This window comes from Calidris pugnax, unplaced genomic scaffold (genome assembly GCF_001431845.1).
Source record: "Calidris pugnax isolate Ruff unplaced genomic scaffold, ASM143184v1 scaffold157, whole genome shotgun sequence".
Classification (NCBI taxonomy): Eukaryota; Metazoa; Chordata; class Aves; order Charadriiformes; family Scolopacidae; genus Calidris; species Calidris pugnax.
Genome location: NW_015090992.1, coordinates 1,047,956 through 1,064,705, shown reverse-complemented (window position 1 = coordinate 1,064,705; position 16,750 = coordinate 1,047,956). Strand labels below are relative to the sequence as shown.

General features: G+C 37.2%; 1 protein-coding gene across 3 annotated transcripts in view; it reads left to right on the top strand.

Moving 5' to 3' along the window:
* The window catches only part of PRRC1 (proline-rich coiled-coil 1), a 29,861-nt gene extending 19,740 nt beyond the window's left edge, over nucleotides 1-10,121 (top strand). For all 3 annotated transcript variants that reach the window (XM_014954813.1, XM_014954814.1, XM_014954812.1), the window contains exons 6-9: nucleotides 1,058-1,221; nucleotides 2,566-2,669; nucleotides 4,857-4,959; nucleotides 8,596-10,121. In XM_014954813.1, the coding sequence (XP_014810299.1) occupies nucleotides 1,058-1,221; nucleotides 2,566-2,669; nucleotides 4,857-4,959; nucleotides 8,596-8,805 (581 nt within the window). In that variant the 3' untranslated portion in view covers nucleotides 8,806-10,121. The remainder of the gene's footprint in view (nucleotides 1-1,057; nucleotides 1,222-2,565; nucleotides 2,670-4,856; nucleotides 4,960-8,595) is intronic.
* The last annotated feature ends 6,629 nt before the right edge of the window (nucleotides 10,122-16,750 follow it).

Below are 16,750 nucleotides of genomic sequence, written 5' to 3'. Positions count from 1 at the left end.
TGTGGCTCAATATTCTGTCTTGAATATTGAAGCAACAGGAGATGCTGTATGGTAAATGACAGTAGATCTCATGACTTCTGTAATCCTTTCTCCTTGTACTTCTTCATGATCCAGAGCCATTGGACTAAGGATGACAAGAAGCATCTCTGTAACTATTACTTTTAGTGCCTGTTTGTGGACATGTCCAGTAATTTGTCCTTTACACTTGCTGATGCAATTTACTTATCTAGCTTTCTCTGATGTCATGTTCCATGTCTGAAAATAGTTTAAGCTGTTCTTCAGAAAGGGACAAGTTCTATGAGATGTTTTTGCATAAATTAAGTTTGACAATATAAATGATCCAACTGTGATACAGACAGATGTGAAGTATAATTGAGTCCATCAACCTTTTCTAGTGGTTTTAGATTTCTTTTAATTTATGAACTGTTCTGCTTTATCCTAACAAAGCTTAGTGAAAATTCATCCTTCTTTATGGAGATACCACCATATGGAAACGGTTCAGAAATAATTAGAACTTTTTGGTTCCATATATATTTAATATCTAAAAACAAGACAAAGGTTTAGGTAAGTAGACAGACAATAAAATGACACTGAAATTCATAGTCCAAGGACAACTAGACAGTAATGCAAGCCTTTCGTTTAAAGCTTATGTAATTTTACAGCTGTTCCCTGGATTTTATGAACTGCATCTGTGTTCTTGGTCCATGGCACAGGAAGAGTTTGTGTGTCACACCACTTCGCAGAACACCAAAACATCCTCAGAAATGGATGTCTGGGTTAATCTCCTAAACCCATGAATCGTCACCTTAAATGAACAGTGGGCTTCTTTTCAGATGCTAAACAACCATCCATTCCTGTTTTCTGTCTTTCATCCCTGAATCACTTAGCCCTTCATCTAGATTTTATTTCCTAAGTTACTTCTGCTTCATGAAAGAATCTTTTACTGTGCGTGAGAAGGAGAAGAACAACTGAAGCATATTCTTAAGATCTAAAATATATTTGAACTAGTTTATAATGGGAATGATGAAAAATATATGCATGTATATGTATTTTACAGAAACTGGGGGAGAAATGGACATAGTGGTTACTTCTAATAAAGAGGTAAAAGTCGCAGCAATTAGAGATGCCTTTCAAGAAGTCTTTGGAATGGCTGTCGTTACTGGAGAGGCCGCACAGTCTAACATCGCACCCCAGCCAGTGGGTTATGCTGCAGGTTTAAAAGTAAGTTGATATATGAGAGTACTGAAGTGCCTCAAATATACTCAGAAGAATCTGATTTTCCATAAGGGGAAGGTAAATTTGCGGGATAGGTAAATATCTCCTTTTTTTAATTTTTATTTGTTATTGTATTGTCATCTCAATCATTAGATCAGTTTAAAGCTCCTTGTTGAAATAGTTTTGGTTGGGTTTTTTTTGCAAAGGCATTCACAGCAAATGAAGAGTATTTGTGTCAGTCATCTTGTACTATCATTGGTTGACATCAAATCTGGCATACATTATGATATTACTGTAGTTTAAAAGTATATCAGGCATTTCTTCTTAGTCTATTATTAGCACACCATGTTGGGAATGTTAGAAATTAAGAGAAGCTCTGAAACTAAGTTGTTGCCCCACTAGTTCTGTAGATCAAAGGTAGTTTGATCAACACTTGTCAGGGATCGTCCTGAACAGATCTATGTTACGTTGAAAAAGTAAAAATTCACCGTGCAGCCTTCTAAACAGCTGTGCTGGCCCAGAGGAAGGGTTAGCAAAGGTTTTACCAGATTGTAAAAATGTACACGTTCATCAGGTGTATCTACTGGCCAGTAACTAGAAATTCTCAAAACAATTCTTCAGTACTCTGCTTCTTAAATGTAGGCAAATGATTTACTCATTAAAAATAGGAAGTATTTTCTCCTAACTGCTGTGGCAATGCTCACAACTGAGTAAAGCCTATTGTCATAGCAATATATTACCTGATACAATTTTATATTGAGGTACAGAAGGGTAATATATATATCTGTATATATTCCTTTACCTGTTTAGCTACTGCAATGTAGTAGCAGTAGTATTATATCTTCAGAGTGATAACATGTTTGGAGTGAATGATTCCTACATCTTATTTGGATAGATACTACAACAAAGAGTTTCTCTCCCTTGGTCTTATTGCAGAGTTGGTCCAAAGCTCTTAAAGGATCTAAACCTGGCAAATCTTAAGCTGCAAAAACACCAGTGTCAGTAACAGAAATATATACTGATGCTTTACCTAATAGTGAAACTTCACACAGGTAGAGGTTAGGAATTCTTTGCGTGCTAATCTCGGTCTTTTGCATGGCAAATAACAAACTAAAAAGATTCAGTTAATTTTATCATAGGCTTTGTTAGTTTGAGATTCCATTGTGGCTTTTCATGAGTTCTATTTTCTGTTTTTCTAACGTTGAAATAAGGGTAATTTTTAAAAATCTCTCATATTTTCTGTTTAACTTGAAAAGTATGTTCTAGACTTCTTTTTGCATTCATCTATAAGCATTGTAATATGTTGTGATTCAAAGAGAATGTTGTTTAACAGCTTATATTACCATTTAGGGAGCACAAGAAAGGATAGACAGCTTGCGTCGGACAGGAGTAATACATGAAAAACAGCCTGCTGTGTCAGTAGAAAACTTCATTGAGGAATTGCTTCCTGACAAGTAAGAACTTTGAATATCTTACTGAATATCTCTTTTCTTTTCAAAGAGAATGTACTTACTAATTTTAATTTGCACTGCACACACATCACAATGGCGTTTTCAAATATATTACCAACTTGACTTTGTAACATGCTTTTTGACAGATAGTTCTTGAAGTAGCTTTATAATTGATTTCCAAAACATTAAGGACAATGTCGTGGGTTTTGTTAATGCAAACTTAAGTAGTGTTTTTCTAAATAGTGTTTTTCTTTTTTTTTTTACACCTGCTGTGCTTTTGTTCCATTTGTAAAGGTACATTTAGTATCCTTAGTGGAAGATGGATGGTGAATTTTCTAAAATAAATAGAATTAGGAAGTGTTTAAATTTTTATTTCATATTTATTTCCATCTAGTCTGTTTTATCATATTTCCACAAAGCAGTATGACAGTGACATCTCTGTTTTAAAATAATAGCTGTTTTCATCCTTTGAGTTTGCTCATTCCTAAATCTGAAAATGTTGTTTAAAGTATTTGGCAAGAAAGAGCTCACCCAGGACTGCAGTGTTACTGAAAGGAATGCTAACTCTTCTGTCCACACATTAGAGACCCCAAGAATGTCTTGATATTTGATATTAGTTATAGTGGAGACAAAGAATAACTTAATGCATGATTTAATTTTTACTCAGTAGACAACATTGAAAGCTTCTTTGCATGATGTTACGAAAATCATGTGATCTGTTATCGGCCCTTGGTTTTTTCTGCAATGAAATGATAGGTCAGAGTGCTAGTAATCAATTTATTATTATTCTGAAGTGAGCACCATAGTGTTACAGTTCTAATATGGGGGATGCAGACTGTGTTTTGCTGATATTGTTTACCACACTTACGCAGAATGGTCTGAAGCAGAGGAGTTTCCAAGGAACCACCCATCAATAGTGAGAGCTCTGGACCTAGCACCTAACAGATCAATCGCAGCGCACAGCTAAGCTTCTCAGTTGCCTGTCAGACTATTCCCCTCCCAATTACAAATCTTGGATACTGTTTGCAGAAAAGGTTGCAAACTCTTTTATCTGTATTTTATCCTCTAGACTCTTAAGTCCTTTATTAACTAGGAGGAAGTTATCTTAAACCATGAAGCTTTCTGAACAGTTCTTCAAAATTGCAAGTGAGGTAGTCCTCTGTCACAGAGCATTACTGTGCTCTATTCCCCACTGTGAAGATAATGCAAGGGAAGTACTTATTTCCGTCTTGCTCTGCTAAATTCTTAACATGAAGCCAGTGTAGCCCAGCCAGTCTTTTCTTAAAACTGCAGTCTTGTCTTTCTTTGTATAACAACATCCTTACTAAGCTTTAAAGAATAAAATACAATTTCTATGTAGACACGTATAATATATATATGAAACAACAACTACATTAGTATTTTCCTTTTTACATGTTTTATGGTTCTTGAGCTTGATTTTGTGTTTGTGCTTTCCCTGAAGTATGTGTCTCCTGTGGCAACTCAACTGTAAAACTGGTAGAGGAACTGAATACAGTGAGGTAGTGATGATATATTGCCTTTGGTTTTATTTGGATCATGTCAGTGTTGTTTGTTGATAGGGAGAAATGACAATGTTTTTGCAAGCTAGATAAGGGATCATTTTGGGAACTGCTTCAATAGCCTTCATTGTGTCTGCTACAGCAGGCACCAAAGGTGCAGAAGTGTTTCTCTGAATGAATCATTTAAATAATTGTTATAGGATTAGACATACTAAAACATCTTCTGAATGTAGAACATGAAAGGTAAATAGAATATTGGTTTTTCAGTTGTTAGGGAAGGCTGTCTTAATGAGAAACATTCTTTCAATGGTTCAATGAAAACTGTAGCATAATAAATACAGCCAAAAGAACGTATCTGCACATGTGCCCACCCCACCAGCTTTCTTTCTTTCTTTGATCTATGTTTCATGTATTTTGTATATTTTTATATATATTATGTATTTTGCATGCATACACATGCACTACGTTAGGATTTTGTATATATATAAATTGCTATATATGCAAATTTTACTTGAAAGGTACTAGAACACTTTGATGAAAATCATTATTGCATTATTGCCACATTTGTAGTAGAGTTTATAAAATGGCAATAATTCAACTGCTAGCATGTTGTTTTTCAATGGATTGATACTCAGTACTCAAAAGTAAAGTAGCTTGCATGTCATTGCAGATGGTTTGACATTGGATGTCTGATTATTGAGGATCCAATTCATGGAATTCATCTGGAAGCTTTTACCCAAGCAACACCAGTGCCTTTGCAGTATGTTCAGCAGGTGAGTTTTAGTTACCAACATTAGATTAATAGTTGAGACATAAGTTTTATTTTAATTTATGATGTCAGTTCTTACTGGCAATTGCTCCACTTGCATGTTTTAATTTATGAAACTAGGATAAAAACTATTTTTGAATTGTATTTCTGTATTACCTAAAAATCTTTATGCATTTGTGGCAAAGCAGTTCTTGGTCAGGAGTCTCATTCATTACATGGCACTTGGAAGTCCCAGGTTTACTTTTCTATTAACGAAGGATAAATATGCCAAGAAGAAATTAACCAAAAGGTAACATTAAAAAGAATAAATTAGCCACAAAGAAGTACTCCCTCATAAAAGAAAAATAACTTTAATCGTTGAAATATTGTCATCAGTCTGGTTCAGTGACTCAGAATTAGCCCTCGTGAATCTACATAGGTAAAATACTGACTCTTCCTCAGGTGCAGAAGTCTCTGCAGCTTAGTCTAACTGCACTAAGCACCTGCACCAAGAGAGTGCAGTAAGCACTCCTATCCATCCAAAGGCTTGGTTTTCTTTCCTTAACTTACTTCACAAATGTATTGCAGTTTCATCTAATGCTAACAAAACTGTGTAATATTGAGGTGTCTATGGTGCACACATGTACGTTAGCAGTTCAGTGAAGTAACTTGCACTCCTTCTAGACACAAGTTTATAAATTGAGATCTTGCCACTCAATTGTAAATAAAGCTTATAAAGCCTTGGTATTTATTTTGTTAATTACCAGCAGACAGACAGCATACTATACTGATTAGTATGCCGAAAACTCATTCCTAATAAATAATTAAAGAATACCCATTCTTCAGATCTGTGCTTGAACTTGGTGCCCCCATGAACATTTGGACTCTCACCTAAAATGCAAGACTCATTCCCTCTTCTGACTGTGCTGTTCTGACATGGAAAGACTTAAATCTTGGAAACATCATGGTTCATTCCATTGTAAATAACGTAGTACTGTGCAGTTCTTATTATCACCAATAGAAGCTTTTCATAAGACTGTTTACATTTTTTGGGGCACACACTGGGAATTACTCCAGACTCCAGTCACTGCATGTGGCCTGACAGCAGATATGAGTCATGCATTAGTAAACTGTGGTCTGAAAATTCTTTTAAAATAAACGTTTCTGTGAAGAATTTCAAAACAAAACCTTTTGGGGTTTTATCCTAAGGGGGTGTTTTGCAAAAACAAATAGTAACTGTTTAATGGGTTGGGGGTTTTTTTGGTATTTTTAGTACCAATTCCAATAGAGTGAACATTTGTGGGATTAGTTTTAGTTTTTATTTTCCAGAGTTCTTACAACTTTGAAAAGCTGATGAAGCAAAAGGAGAAATACTGCTCTGTCTCTCTGTAGTTTTCCAGAATGCTTTTCAAAAAGAGTAGAGAAAGACATGAAGCTACAGGAAAAAAAAGTATTACTAATTAAGCAGATACAATTTCATTGACTTAGATGATCTTTAAATGTCTTTTCCAATCCAAAACATTCTATGAAGCTATGAAAATAGGCATAGCACTGTGAAGTTGCTACTTAAGTACTTGTCACATTCTCTATGGAATGCTTATATGAACTAAACATTTTTTTTAACATAATGCACAGTAGGTATCTTTAATTTTTCCTTTACAAAATCACAGATATTCTCTGTTTTTTCATTTAATAGCTTTTTTAGCATTTTTTTCTCTTGGATGAAGATAGTTTGTAACTTGGAAAAGTAATGTTTACCTTGTAATAGCAAAAAATATTCTTGTTTTAATTTTTATGCAACCTCTTTGGTGTATAGCTTGGTGTATAATACAGATTCAGTAGAACTGTAAGCCTTTAAACTTGAATTAGATCAAATTCTACTCTCTGTTTAAAGAAAACTGTTCTTGTATAGACCTGAACAGCAAAACATAGCTTTATTTTATACTTTCAGAGTTAAAGTTTTCCTAGTATTGGCATTATATATTTTAGTTAACTTATGCACAATGGGTGATGGTGATTCATCGGGCTCTTGATTGTGTGTGTGCACCAGTTGTTACCTTTGTTCCCATTATTTCTTTTCTCGAAGTAGAGTAGGTTTCTTTCAGGGGTGTGCAAGAAACATACATTTGTAGAAATCCAGTCCAATATCTTTAAGCAAAATCTAGTTTATGATAGGGAAAAAACCCCAGCAATTGTATACTTATATTTCAAACTAAGAACAGAGAAAAAATACATGTTAGACAGGCAATGTTTAGAGGCTAGACTAAACACAATTATGTTCTTTGAAAATTCTTGCTAGCTATGTGCTTTATTGTTCTATGTAATGGAAATAGTGGTAAAACTGTTTGTATAGAATAAATACTCTTTTATTAATGTCTTTACCAATGGCATAGGCTTTTCTCAACACATAATACGAGACTCATAGCTGTTAGTAACACTAAATGTAGCTTAATTTGCAGAGATAAAAAGGGGAATTTGGGGGTTTGTTTTGAGAACCTTTTTGTGTTGAGAGTCCGGGTGTCATGATGTTTTTTGCTAAGCCAGAAATTGCAACTATGACGGGAAACTACTGCAAGGTGTTTTTTATTTATTTTATTTGAAGTTCACTGATTTGCAGCAGTAAAAACACCAAATAATTAATTTATGAAGTTATGTGCAATTGTAGATCATAATGGGAATCTCATAATCAGATATTCAGTCCCTACTCGCAGCTAGATGGACTCTTATTTACTTCTTATTGCCAATATGTTCTGAATAACAAGGAAAATTTCCCATTCCTTAGCTTAATAAATCTTCTGTGTACTTCTTGATAATAACAAATTATTTCAATATTTGAAGCAGACTGCATGTTCTTAACAAAATTTTATATCCTGTTATTGTTGCAAGACAGTAGCTTTAGGAAGGCTGGAACACACTAATGAACTTTGATCTGCTCTATGTGCAATGGAAACAAATACTTGTCAAAATAAAATCTTTATGCAGAATTTGGCCTAATGTGCAATGCTGTGAAAAACTGAGTAATACTAAGAACAGTCTTGCGGAGGCTAGAAGCCTTCTGCTCTTCATTGTGTGCAACAATGACCAGAGGTGGTTGCCTAGGATGAGCATCAGACAGATAAAAGCCACGATACTTCCCCCACTGCTTCCCTTCTCTTGCAACTTCAGGGAATTACAGTGTGTAATCCCCCTGTGATCTCAAGCAAATATCTTAGTCATTCATTTCTACCAGGCTCAGTTTTCTTCTTGTATTTGGCTACTTGCCAGCTTCAGAGGGACATCTTAACCGTTTTTAAAACCTTTGGAGGGTTAGAGTCATTGTGCAAATACGTATCATTATTGATTCCATCTATCAACTACTTCAAAAGAGAAAACTACTTCCTAGTAATGACATAATGGCTTTACTCTCCTAAGTGTTGTATTTTAGTTTTATGCTGTTCATATGTCATTTGGATCATGATATGTACAAATCCAAACAGTATAACTGACTAAGCAAGTTATGGGGCAATCTGAAATTTGGATTCTGATACCCTTTAATTGGCCACGTAACCCTATTGATATAGGAATGATTACTACCAAAAGTTGGTAAAAGTGAAGACAGGAAAAAAAATAAATTGCTTATTTCGAACTCTTTCCAATAATCACTTCTCAAAATGTTACACAGGCTAGGAGTCTTACCCCTCAGGACTACAATCTGAGATGGTCAGGCCTGTTGGTGACGGTGGGCGAAGTGCTTGAGAAGAGTCTACTGAACGTCAACAGGACTGATTGGCACATGGTCTTCACTGGCATGTCCCGTCGACAGATGATCTACAGTGCAGCTAAGGCTCTAGCAGGAATGTACAAACAACAGTTACCACCCAGGACCGTTTGAAAGAAGGCTGAACACTAAGGAATACAGCTTTTGATTCTGGAATTGAAGGCTATATTTTCTAATTCTCAGTGGATACAACACAGATCTGTAATCTAACTGTAAACTGTATTTTACTTTTTAAGAAGTGAAGGTAACTTCCAATAGTGGAAATGAGGGATTGCAATTTTTAACTACCATATGATTTCCAATATGATTCACAGAACAGGAAATCATAACAAACATATTTATGAGGGGGATAAATAGCATTACAGCTTGTAAGTGGAATGTGCTATTATTTGACACCTTACGAGACATTTATGGAGATACTTTAGTTAGTATACTTTTTTAAAGAAGGGGTTAAGTGTTCAGTTATTTCTGTTATATTAGTAATACAAACATGCTGGCAGCATAACATGTATGTTATATATGCATTTCAATCCAGAGAGACTATTATCTGTATTAGATGTTTTCTTGGTGCCTGTTCTTAGGTGGTACTTAACACATCATGGGTTTGCTGTCTGTATAAGTTCTCAGGAGTCATGCTGAGTAGTTTTTACAATACATAACAGTGAGCTGCTGAAGAAGAGCACAAATCCATGCCCATTAGTTGAAGTAATTGCTAAGTAATTTTGAAATCTTGCTTTCTATGCTGCGTCTTTTTATGTAACAGTAATGAAATTCACGTCCAATTAAAACACTAGACAAATTTCAAGTTGCTTCAGTGGGTTTTAGATCAGGTACCACATATGCATGAAATTATCTTAGCAGTTACAAAAACATAATTTATTCCAGTGCTTCCAAACTTCATATTTTATATGGAATTATGTAATTTCTTCTATCAAGTTATGGTTGTCAGTATTTTGATGTGGAAAATGGTGAGATGTGTATCACTTGCTTTGCTTTTCTGGGTTTTCTAAACATTTTTAAATCTTAAATGCCTTCTTGATGTCATGAGCTCACTGTTTCTCATACAAGTCTTCAGTGGTGTCTGATTTTCTTCGTGGCTATAAATGCCCTCTATCCATGCTCACACAATCTTAAATCTTTATTTAGAAATATGGAATTAATTGTGAAGAAAATATTTTGGTAATAATACCTTTTTTAAGAAACAAAGAATAAACAAATAATTTTTGTTTGCCTTAAAGACACAGTTTTCAGCTTGTATTGCTCTGCCTTTACCTTTTCTTAGGTGCTTTCAAAGGACATTTTTATATACAATATACTGTTGAGCCAGCTCATATTTGTACCCAGTGAAAGCCTGTCTATTTCCAAGTAATATATTTTGCCTTAATTGGCTTGCTTTGTAAATTAGTTGAATAAATGTTTTTCCTAGAGGAGTGTATCTATTTTAAAGGTTTTATTTTTTTTAATATAGCTGATGAACATCTGTTTATTGTAATTACATTTACATGATCAAGTTACAAATTTGGCACAGTTAAATATCTTGTCTGAAAACAAAATAATCAGAACTTTACTCTTGTGGTCTTGAGGTCTCTCACTGGGAGCACTTCTAAAAGGATCTAAAGGAGCTAAAAGGATGATACAGGGAATTCTGTTTGTCATTATTCATCAAAGGCATCTTTGCTTTTATTGTAATTTCAGTTTGTAGTGTATAATATGTTTAATACTGTTTTTATCCCCTGCTTACAGCCTCCTCCATGATGCAGAGGAAGAGGATATGAAATCTTCAGTAGGTTTATGTGCACTAGCATGAGTTAAAATTAAAACTGAAGAGGAATTTCCATTTTCTTTCTCTTTTTCCTGGTCCCGGACCTGGCCTTCACTGTTTTCATAAGTGATAAGAGCGGTGCCAGAAGGTGGCTTCTTGTTTTGCAGTACCTGGTTCATTCTGGTGACATTGGCCCAGCATTCTTTTGAGTCTGCTAATGTGGCATACTGCAAGATTGCCCTGGCCTGCCATAGAGAATTTTTGTGTCTATATTATCCCGTAGAAATCTGCTTACTTTATGCCAAAATTAGAGCAAATGCTGTTCTTCTCTCTTTTTTTCCCCTCATGGTTGGGTCCTGGAATATGACGTTGTCAAGTGAAACAGTCTTTCTCCATTCAAAATCTTTGGATCAATGAAGGTCTTTTGATACAGTTTTGACTGCTTACCCAAGAAATGGCTCAACTTGATAACTTTTGGTTAGTTCCCTCCCTTTACTGAGCATTGCTTGTTTATGAATAAAAGAACAACATCTTCACATAAAAGTCAGGATCTTAGCTTCTTCCCTGAAAGGCCAAGGAAAGGAAAAATCGTTCAGTACTCTCATGATGTTTTGGAGATACTTGCCTCAGCAAGGAAATACTCGTTGATGAGTAACACTGTGAAAAGAGCGTAATTTGGCCTGACCCACTTCTATTGTAGCCCCAGCCTTTCTGCAGTCAAATGTTAAAGCACCATAATCAGCAGGGAGCAGAAGGCCAGGCTGCGGGGCATGGTCTGCATCTGTAGGAAAGCCAAAAGGTCATAACTGCATGCTCTGCTGTGACGTTGGTGGCATTGGTTGTTTTTGTTGCACATCTTTATAATGGTAACTGTGATTCCATTTACTGCCCACCCGTGGTCATTTCAGTTCCTGGGGGCTGGAATGTGGCAGATGATTGCACCAGTGCTTCTCAGCACTGCCTAATTGCTATTTTGTCACTCTGACAAAGATGTCCTGATTAAAAACCTCTACATGCTGGCATGAATACCGAAATATATATTAGTCCGTTGTACTGTTCTTTAAAGAGTGTTTCAGATAGGTGCAGCCATATTCTTCCAGATGGCATTAAATTGAAGCAGTTCTACGTGATCTTTAAATTGAGGCAGAGTTTTTAAAATGTTGCAGATAGTTTGTTAGTTCTGCCATTGCCTGCTGCTCTAGGCAGCTTGCGGCTTTTGGGCAACCCCTCTCACACTGAGTGTTTAAATGTACTGCTTTGTACACCTTCAGGTAGTGACTCTCTTACGTCACTTGTGCATTGCAAAATGGCAGGATTTTAGTTTTTGTAATGGAAAGCTAAATATGCAGAGCTGTGATAAATTCAGGTTGAACTTAAGACGGATATGTATAGGCTAATAAGAGGTAGATGAGTCTTCATAAAAATCAGCACAATGATTTTATATGTAGGAAGAATATTAAATTTTTACTCTGAGGCCGAAGATAGTTCCAGGACTGAATCATAGAATAGTTTGGGTTGGAAGGGACCCTAAAGATCATCTAGTTCCAACTCACCTGCCATTTGCAAGGACAACTCCCACTAGACTGGGTTGCTCAAAGCCCCATCCAGCCTAGTCTTGAACACTTCAAAGAATAGGGCATCTACAGCTTCTCTGAGTAACCTGTTCCAGTGCCTCACCACCCTCACACTAAAGAATTTCTTCCTGATAACTAATCTAAATCCTCCCCTCTTTCGGTTTAAAACCATTAACCCTCTATTCTATCGCTACACTCCCTGATAAAGAGTCCCTCCCCATTTCTCCTGTAGGACCCCTTTAGGTACTGGAAGGCCATCATAAGGTCTTTCCAGAGCCTCCTCTTCTGCAGGCTGAAGAACCTCACTCAGCCTGTCTTCATATGAGAGTTGCTCCAGCCCTCTGATCATCTTCATGGCCCTTCTCTGAACTAATTCCAACAGGTCCATGTCCTTCCTGTGCTGAGGACTCCAGAACTGTACACAGAATTCCCGGTTGGGTCTCACCAGAGCAGAATAGAGGGGTAGAATCATCTCCCTTGACCTGCTGGCCACACTTCTTTTGATACAGTCCAGGATGCAGTTGGCTTTCTGGGCTGCAGGCACATGTTGCCTGCTCATGTTGAGCTTCTCATCCATCCACCAACACCCACAAGTCCTTCTCCTCGGTTCTGCTCTCAATCCATTCTCCGCCCAACTTGCAGTTGTGCTTGGGATTGCCATGACCCGTGTACAGGACCTTGCACTTGGCTTGGTTGAACTTCATGAGGTCCGTATGGGCCTACCTCTCAAGCCAGTCCAGGTGCCTCTGGATGGCATCTCATCTCTCCAGCGTGTTGACCACACCACACAGCTTGGTGTCGTTGAAAACTTGCTGAGGGTGCACTCAATCCCACTGTTCAAGTCTCCGACAAAGGCATTGAACAGCACTGGTCCTAATACTGATCCCTGAGGAATGCCACTTGTCACTTGGACATTGAGCCTTTGGCTGCAACCCTTTAGGTGTGGCCATCTAGCCAGTTCCTGATCCACCGAGTGGTCCATCCATCAAATCCATGCCTTTCCAGTTTAGAGACCATGATGTCATGTGGGACAGTGTGTAGTGCTTTGCATAATTCCAGATGGGTGATGTCAGTTGCTCTTCCTTTATCCACCCATGCTGTAATGCTGTTGTAGAAGACCACCAAATTTGACTTCATGAAGCTGTTTTAAGACATAAGGGTTAGCGCCTGTTAATGAATGTAGGAGCCTCTGAAGTTCCTTTATTATGTCTATGTAATGCCAGTTCTAAGAATCGGTTAAGGACATTTTGTTTGTTTCTGCTAGTGAGATTTTAGTAGAACAGAGAAAAGCTAAAGATACTTTTCCAGCTTTTTTATTCTAATTTGTTTTCCTGAAGGGGAAGAAACTGCTATGTCATCAGCCATCCTCTTAAAAAGACGTTCTGTGTCACACTTACTTTCTGTGACAACTTACTCCTAGTGGCCACTATGATCCTTTCCCATATTAAGTAGGAGTTTTGGGTAGTTTTTATTATCAATGGGCTTGGGAAATTCTGATAATTTTTTTTTAAATGAATGCACTCTGCCCGTTTGGTCCAGCTTCACAACAAGTAACCACCCCCCCCAAGAGGATAACGTTTAAAGAAACTAAGCAGAAAATGTAAAAGGGTGGCTCAGCTAAGGAATATTGCCACAAATAATCCCACGCGCTAGGGAGGCTGAAAACTTTAATGGGCTGAGAGGTTCCCAGGAGCAGAATGTATGAATTGTGAAAGTTGGACCCAACTGCGTGACCGGAAGGCTGGGAGGCCAGAACCCAGAAAGGAAGTTTCTCAGAAGCTTGCTGCAAGCACTCAATTTGCCTGCCTGTCTGGTTTAAAAATGACCATTTAGGAGAGAGCGAAATATTTAGACTTAATTTTATCTCTTTTTCCCAATATTGTCATTTTATCTCTTTTTCCCAATATTGTTTGTCCCATCATTAGTATACAAAACCAAGGATGCTCTTTTTTTTTTTTTTCCCCAAAATACCTGGAGCCTGCTTAAAAGTTATCCAACAGAGGTCCAAGCTGAAAGCTTTGCAAAAGGAAGCCAGCTAATTGTCTCAATATCTTTAAAAAGAGGAACAAGTGCCTACCAGTTACAGGTGTACCTGTGAAGCACAGGGTGCATGGGGTGGCAGCAGAGCATACATGTGCTAATTTTATTCTAGTTAGTGCAGAGGACAACAGAAGGAAAAACACAGGGATGTATTTGGGCTCTGGTTGAGACTCTGCAATGCAACCCTCAGCACTGCTTTTTCAAGCGCTTACTAATTGTGTCAAGGTACAGGTGGAAAAAAGCGTGTCTATGTGTGCTGCGTTTCCACCTCGATCTTGTTAGGGTGCCCTGCCCTCAGAATACACGATGTGTAATCGCAAAGGTTAGAATGAATTGTGAGCCAGGGTCGAATTGAGTCCTGTTGCAATTGATTTGATTTCACTGAAGATACAGCAGCCATGAGTAAGAGCAAATAACTACTACTTACACATTTAAGGAACTGTAAATAGCCTAAGTACTCTCTAGAACAACTAGGCTAGCATGCCCTCTCTGTGAGATGAGGTAGATGGATTTTAGGCACGATGCCACAGATAAGGATTTTGAAGGAGAGTGTGACTGGGTTATCAGTAGAGAAGGGCTGGAAATTTAAGTGGACAAAACCTGCTTTGCTTGGACAAAACTTCTTTTTCTGGACTTTGTTTGCAGAGAGTCAGTAGTCTCAACAGCTTTTTGCCTTAGAAAGTACATAGTTATCCCAGCTCTTACGCTGTGGCCGTAGTCAGACATTGACTTTACAAACAGCTGCAGTGGCTTGTTGGTGGAGGCTTCTGCCCCTGCAGGTTTCCTAGAAGAATAAGCTCTCTCTACTCACAATCGTCTGAAGTTACATGGGGCTGCTCTCACACTCTGCAGCTTGGCTGAGTTGACAAGTTACTGCTGTAGGCCTGGCCTTGGGATTTTCATCAGAGCACCACCATTCGTTTCTCTGTTAGAAAAACCTTCGTTATAAAATTCCCCATGCATTTGTTGAAACTAATCTGATAACTTTCACCCAGCTGCCCTGTCTCAAGATTTCCTGTAAGTATCTGTGAAGAAAGGATGTGAGGCCTGCTGAAACAGCAAATGTAGTTTGATGGAACATCTTTATTCAAAATCAGAAACAAAACAGCATCGAGGACTGCTCATGTACGCTCCAGAATGATCTCCTTTAACAAAAGGTGTTTAGCAATGCCTTCCAGTACAAGTCTTCTTTTTTAGGCACCTGCTCAATTTGGACAAGATAGTGAGCAAAGGCAGAAGAGGGCAAAGAAAAGAATGAAGTATGAAAGGATGTGGAAGCAGTCAGTATGTCTGCTACTGCTGATCTTGCCCAGCTGTGGAAGAGCACCAACACACATGTGAATCTTGCAGCAGAGAGGTTTAGCCTAATTGTGATTCAGTGTCTGATGAAGTTTACCAGTTGCTTTTGACGTTTACCCTTGCATGCAGCACAGGGTAGGTTTTTCAGTTCAAGTGGGAGATTTTTGAATAACTTCTATATGTATAAACCTACAGAAAGGAGAATTTTAGTAAAAATTCATAAGGATATTTGTAAAAATAGCGTTTTTTTCATAATAGAATGGTGTGATGTAAACTTTGCAGATGGAAAATAAAAATTTATCACTGAACAGTATTCACTCTGTAAGATAGAACTCTGTGGGTCTAGTTTACAATTACATTTAATAATTTTTGACCAAGCAAATAAAAAAAAAAAAAAGCCTTTCTTTGTTTCCTACTGTTAGCAGACACTGGATTGAGTAGCAAATGAGAACATTCCGTATCCCAGCAAAAGTTGTTAACAGACTTGAAAACCAGAGTAATATAGCTTCAAACTTGGTTAATTTTCCAATGTGGATTTTAACTCCAACAATTAAGTCTGCCTGTAATCTGTCAAGAACTCACATTTTGACATCCTGAATCTCAGAGCCATTTGGCTTTGACTTTATGGCTCTGTTCCATCCATAGTTATACAATTAAGGAAAAACTATTCACATAAAAGAATGGTGTACAGAGCTACAGTTCCTAAAAGGAAAAAATTCCAATGGGTTTGATTTATCGTCTCATTGTGCAGAATTCTGTCAAAGTGTTAGATATTCCAGCCAGTTGACTTTGTAAAGCAGCCAGACTATGAACTGGCAATTAAATTGTGAGTACACAGTGCTACAGAGGAATAACAGATCCAAAACCACTCAACTACTGCTTCTGAGCTAAGGCAGTGATTCTTCATATTTGCAGGCAAATTTGAAATATTTTACGTTGAGAAAGGGGTTTCCAACTGGCTTTATGTTATACAAGTGTGAGTGAACAGATATGGACATCCGTGCCAAATAGGGAAGCACCTCGCATAGCAGAGGAGAGAGGAGATGAGTTGGTTTTCTATGGCTATGTTGGCTTTCTTTAGTACAAAATAACATAGAATTCTGTGTTATGTCTGGGTTTTTTGATATTAATCACAAAAACATGCCGCCTTCAGAAGTATACACTGCCACAGGAGTGAATGTGATTTCTTTTAAATTTTTTTTAAGATCTGGTGCAAGAAATTATACATTAAGACTTTTAAGCTTCTCCTAATCTATTTTTGTCAGATCAATGCAAGCAGCATGTATTTTATGAAGATCAAATTTAAAATTAACTAATGAGGTTGTTTTGTTGTGAGCAATGCATTAAACCACCGAGTCAAAGTACTCCCTCAATTTTATCTTGT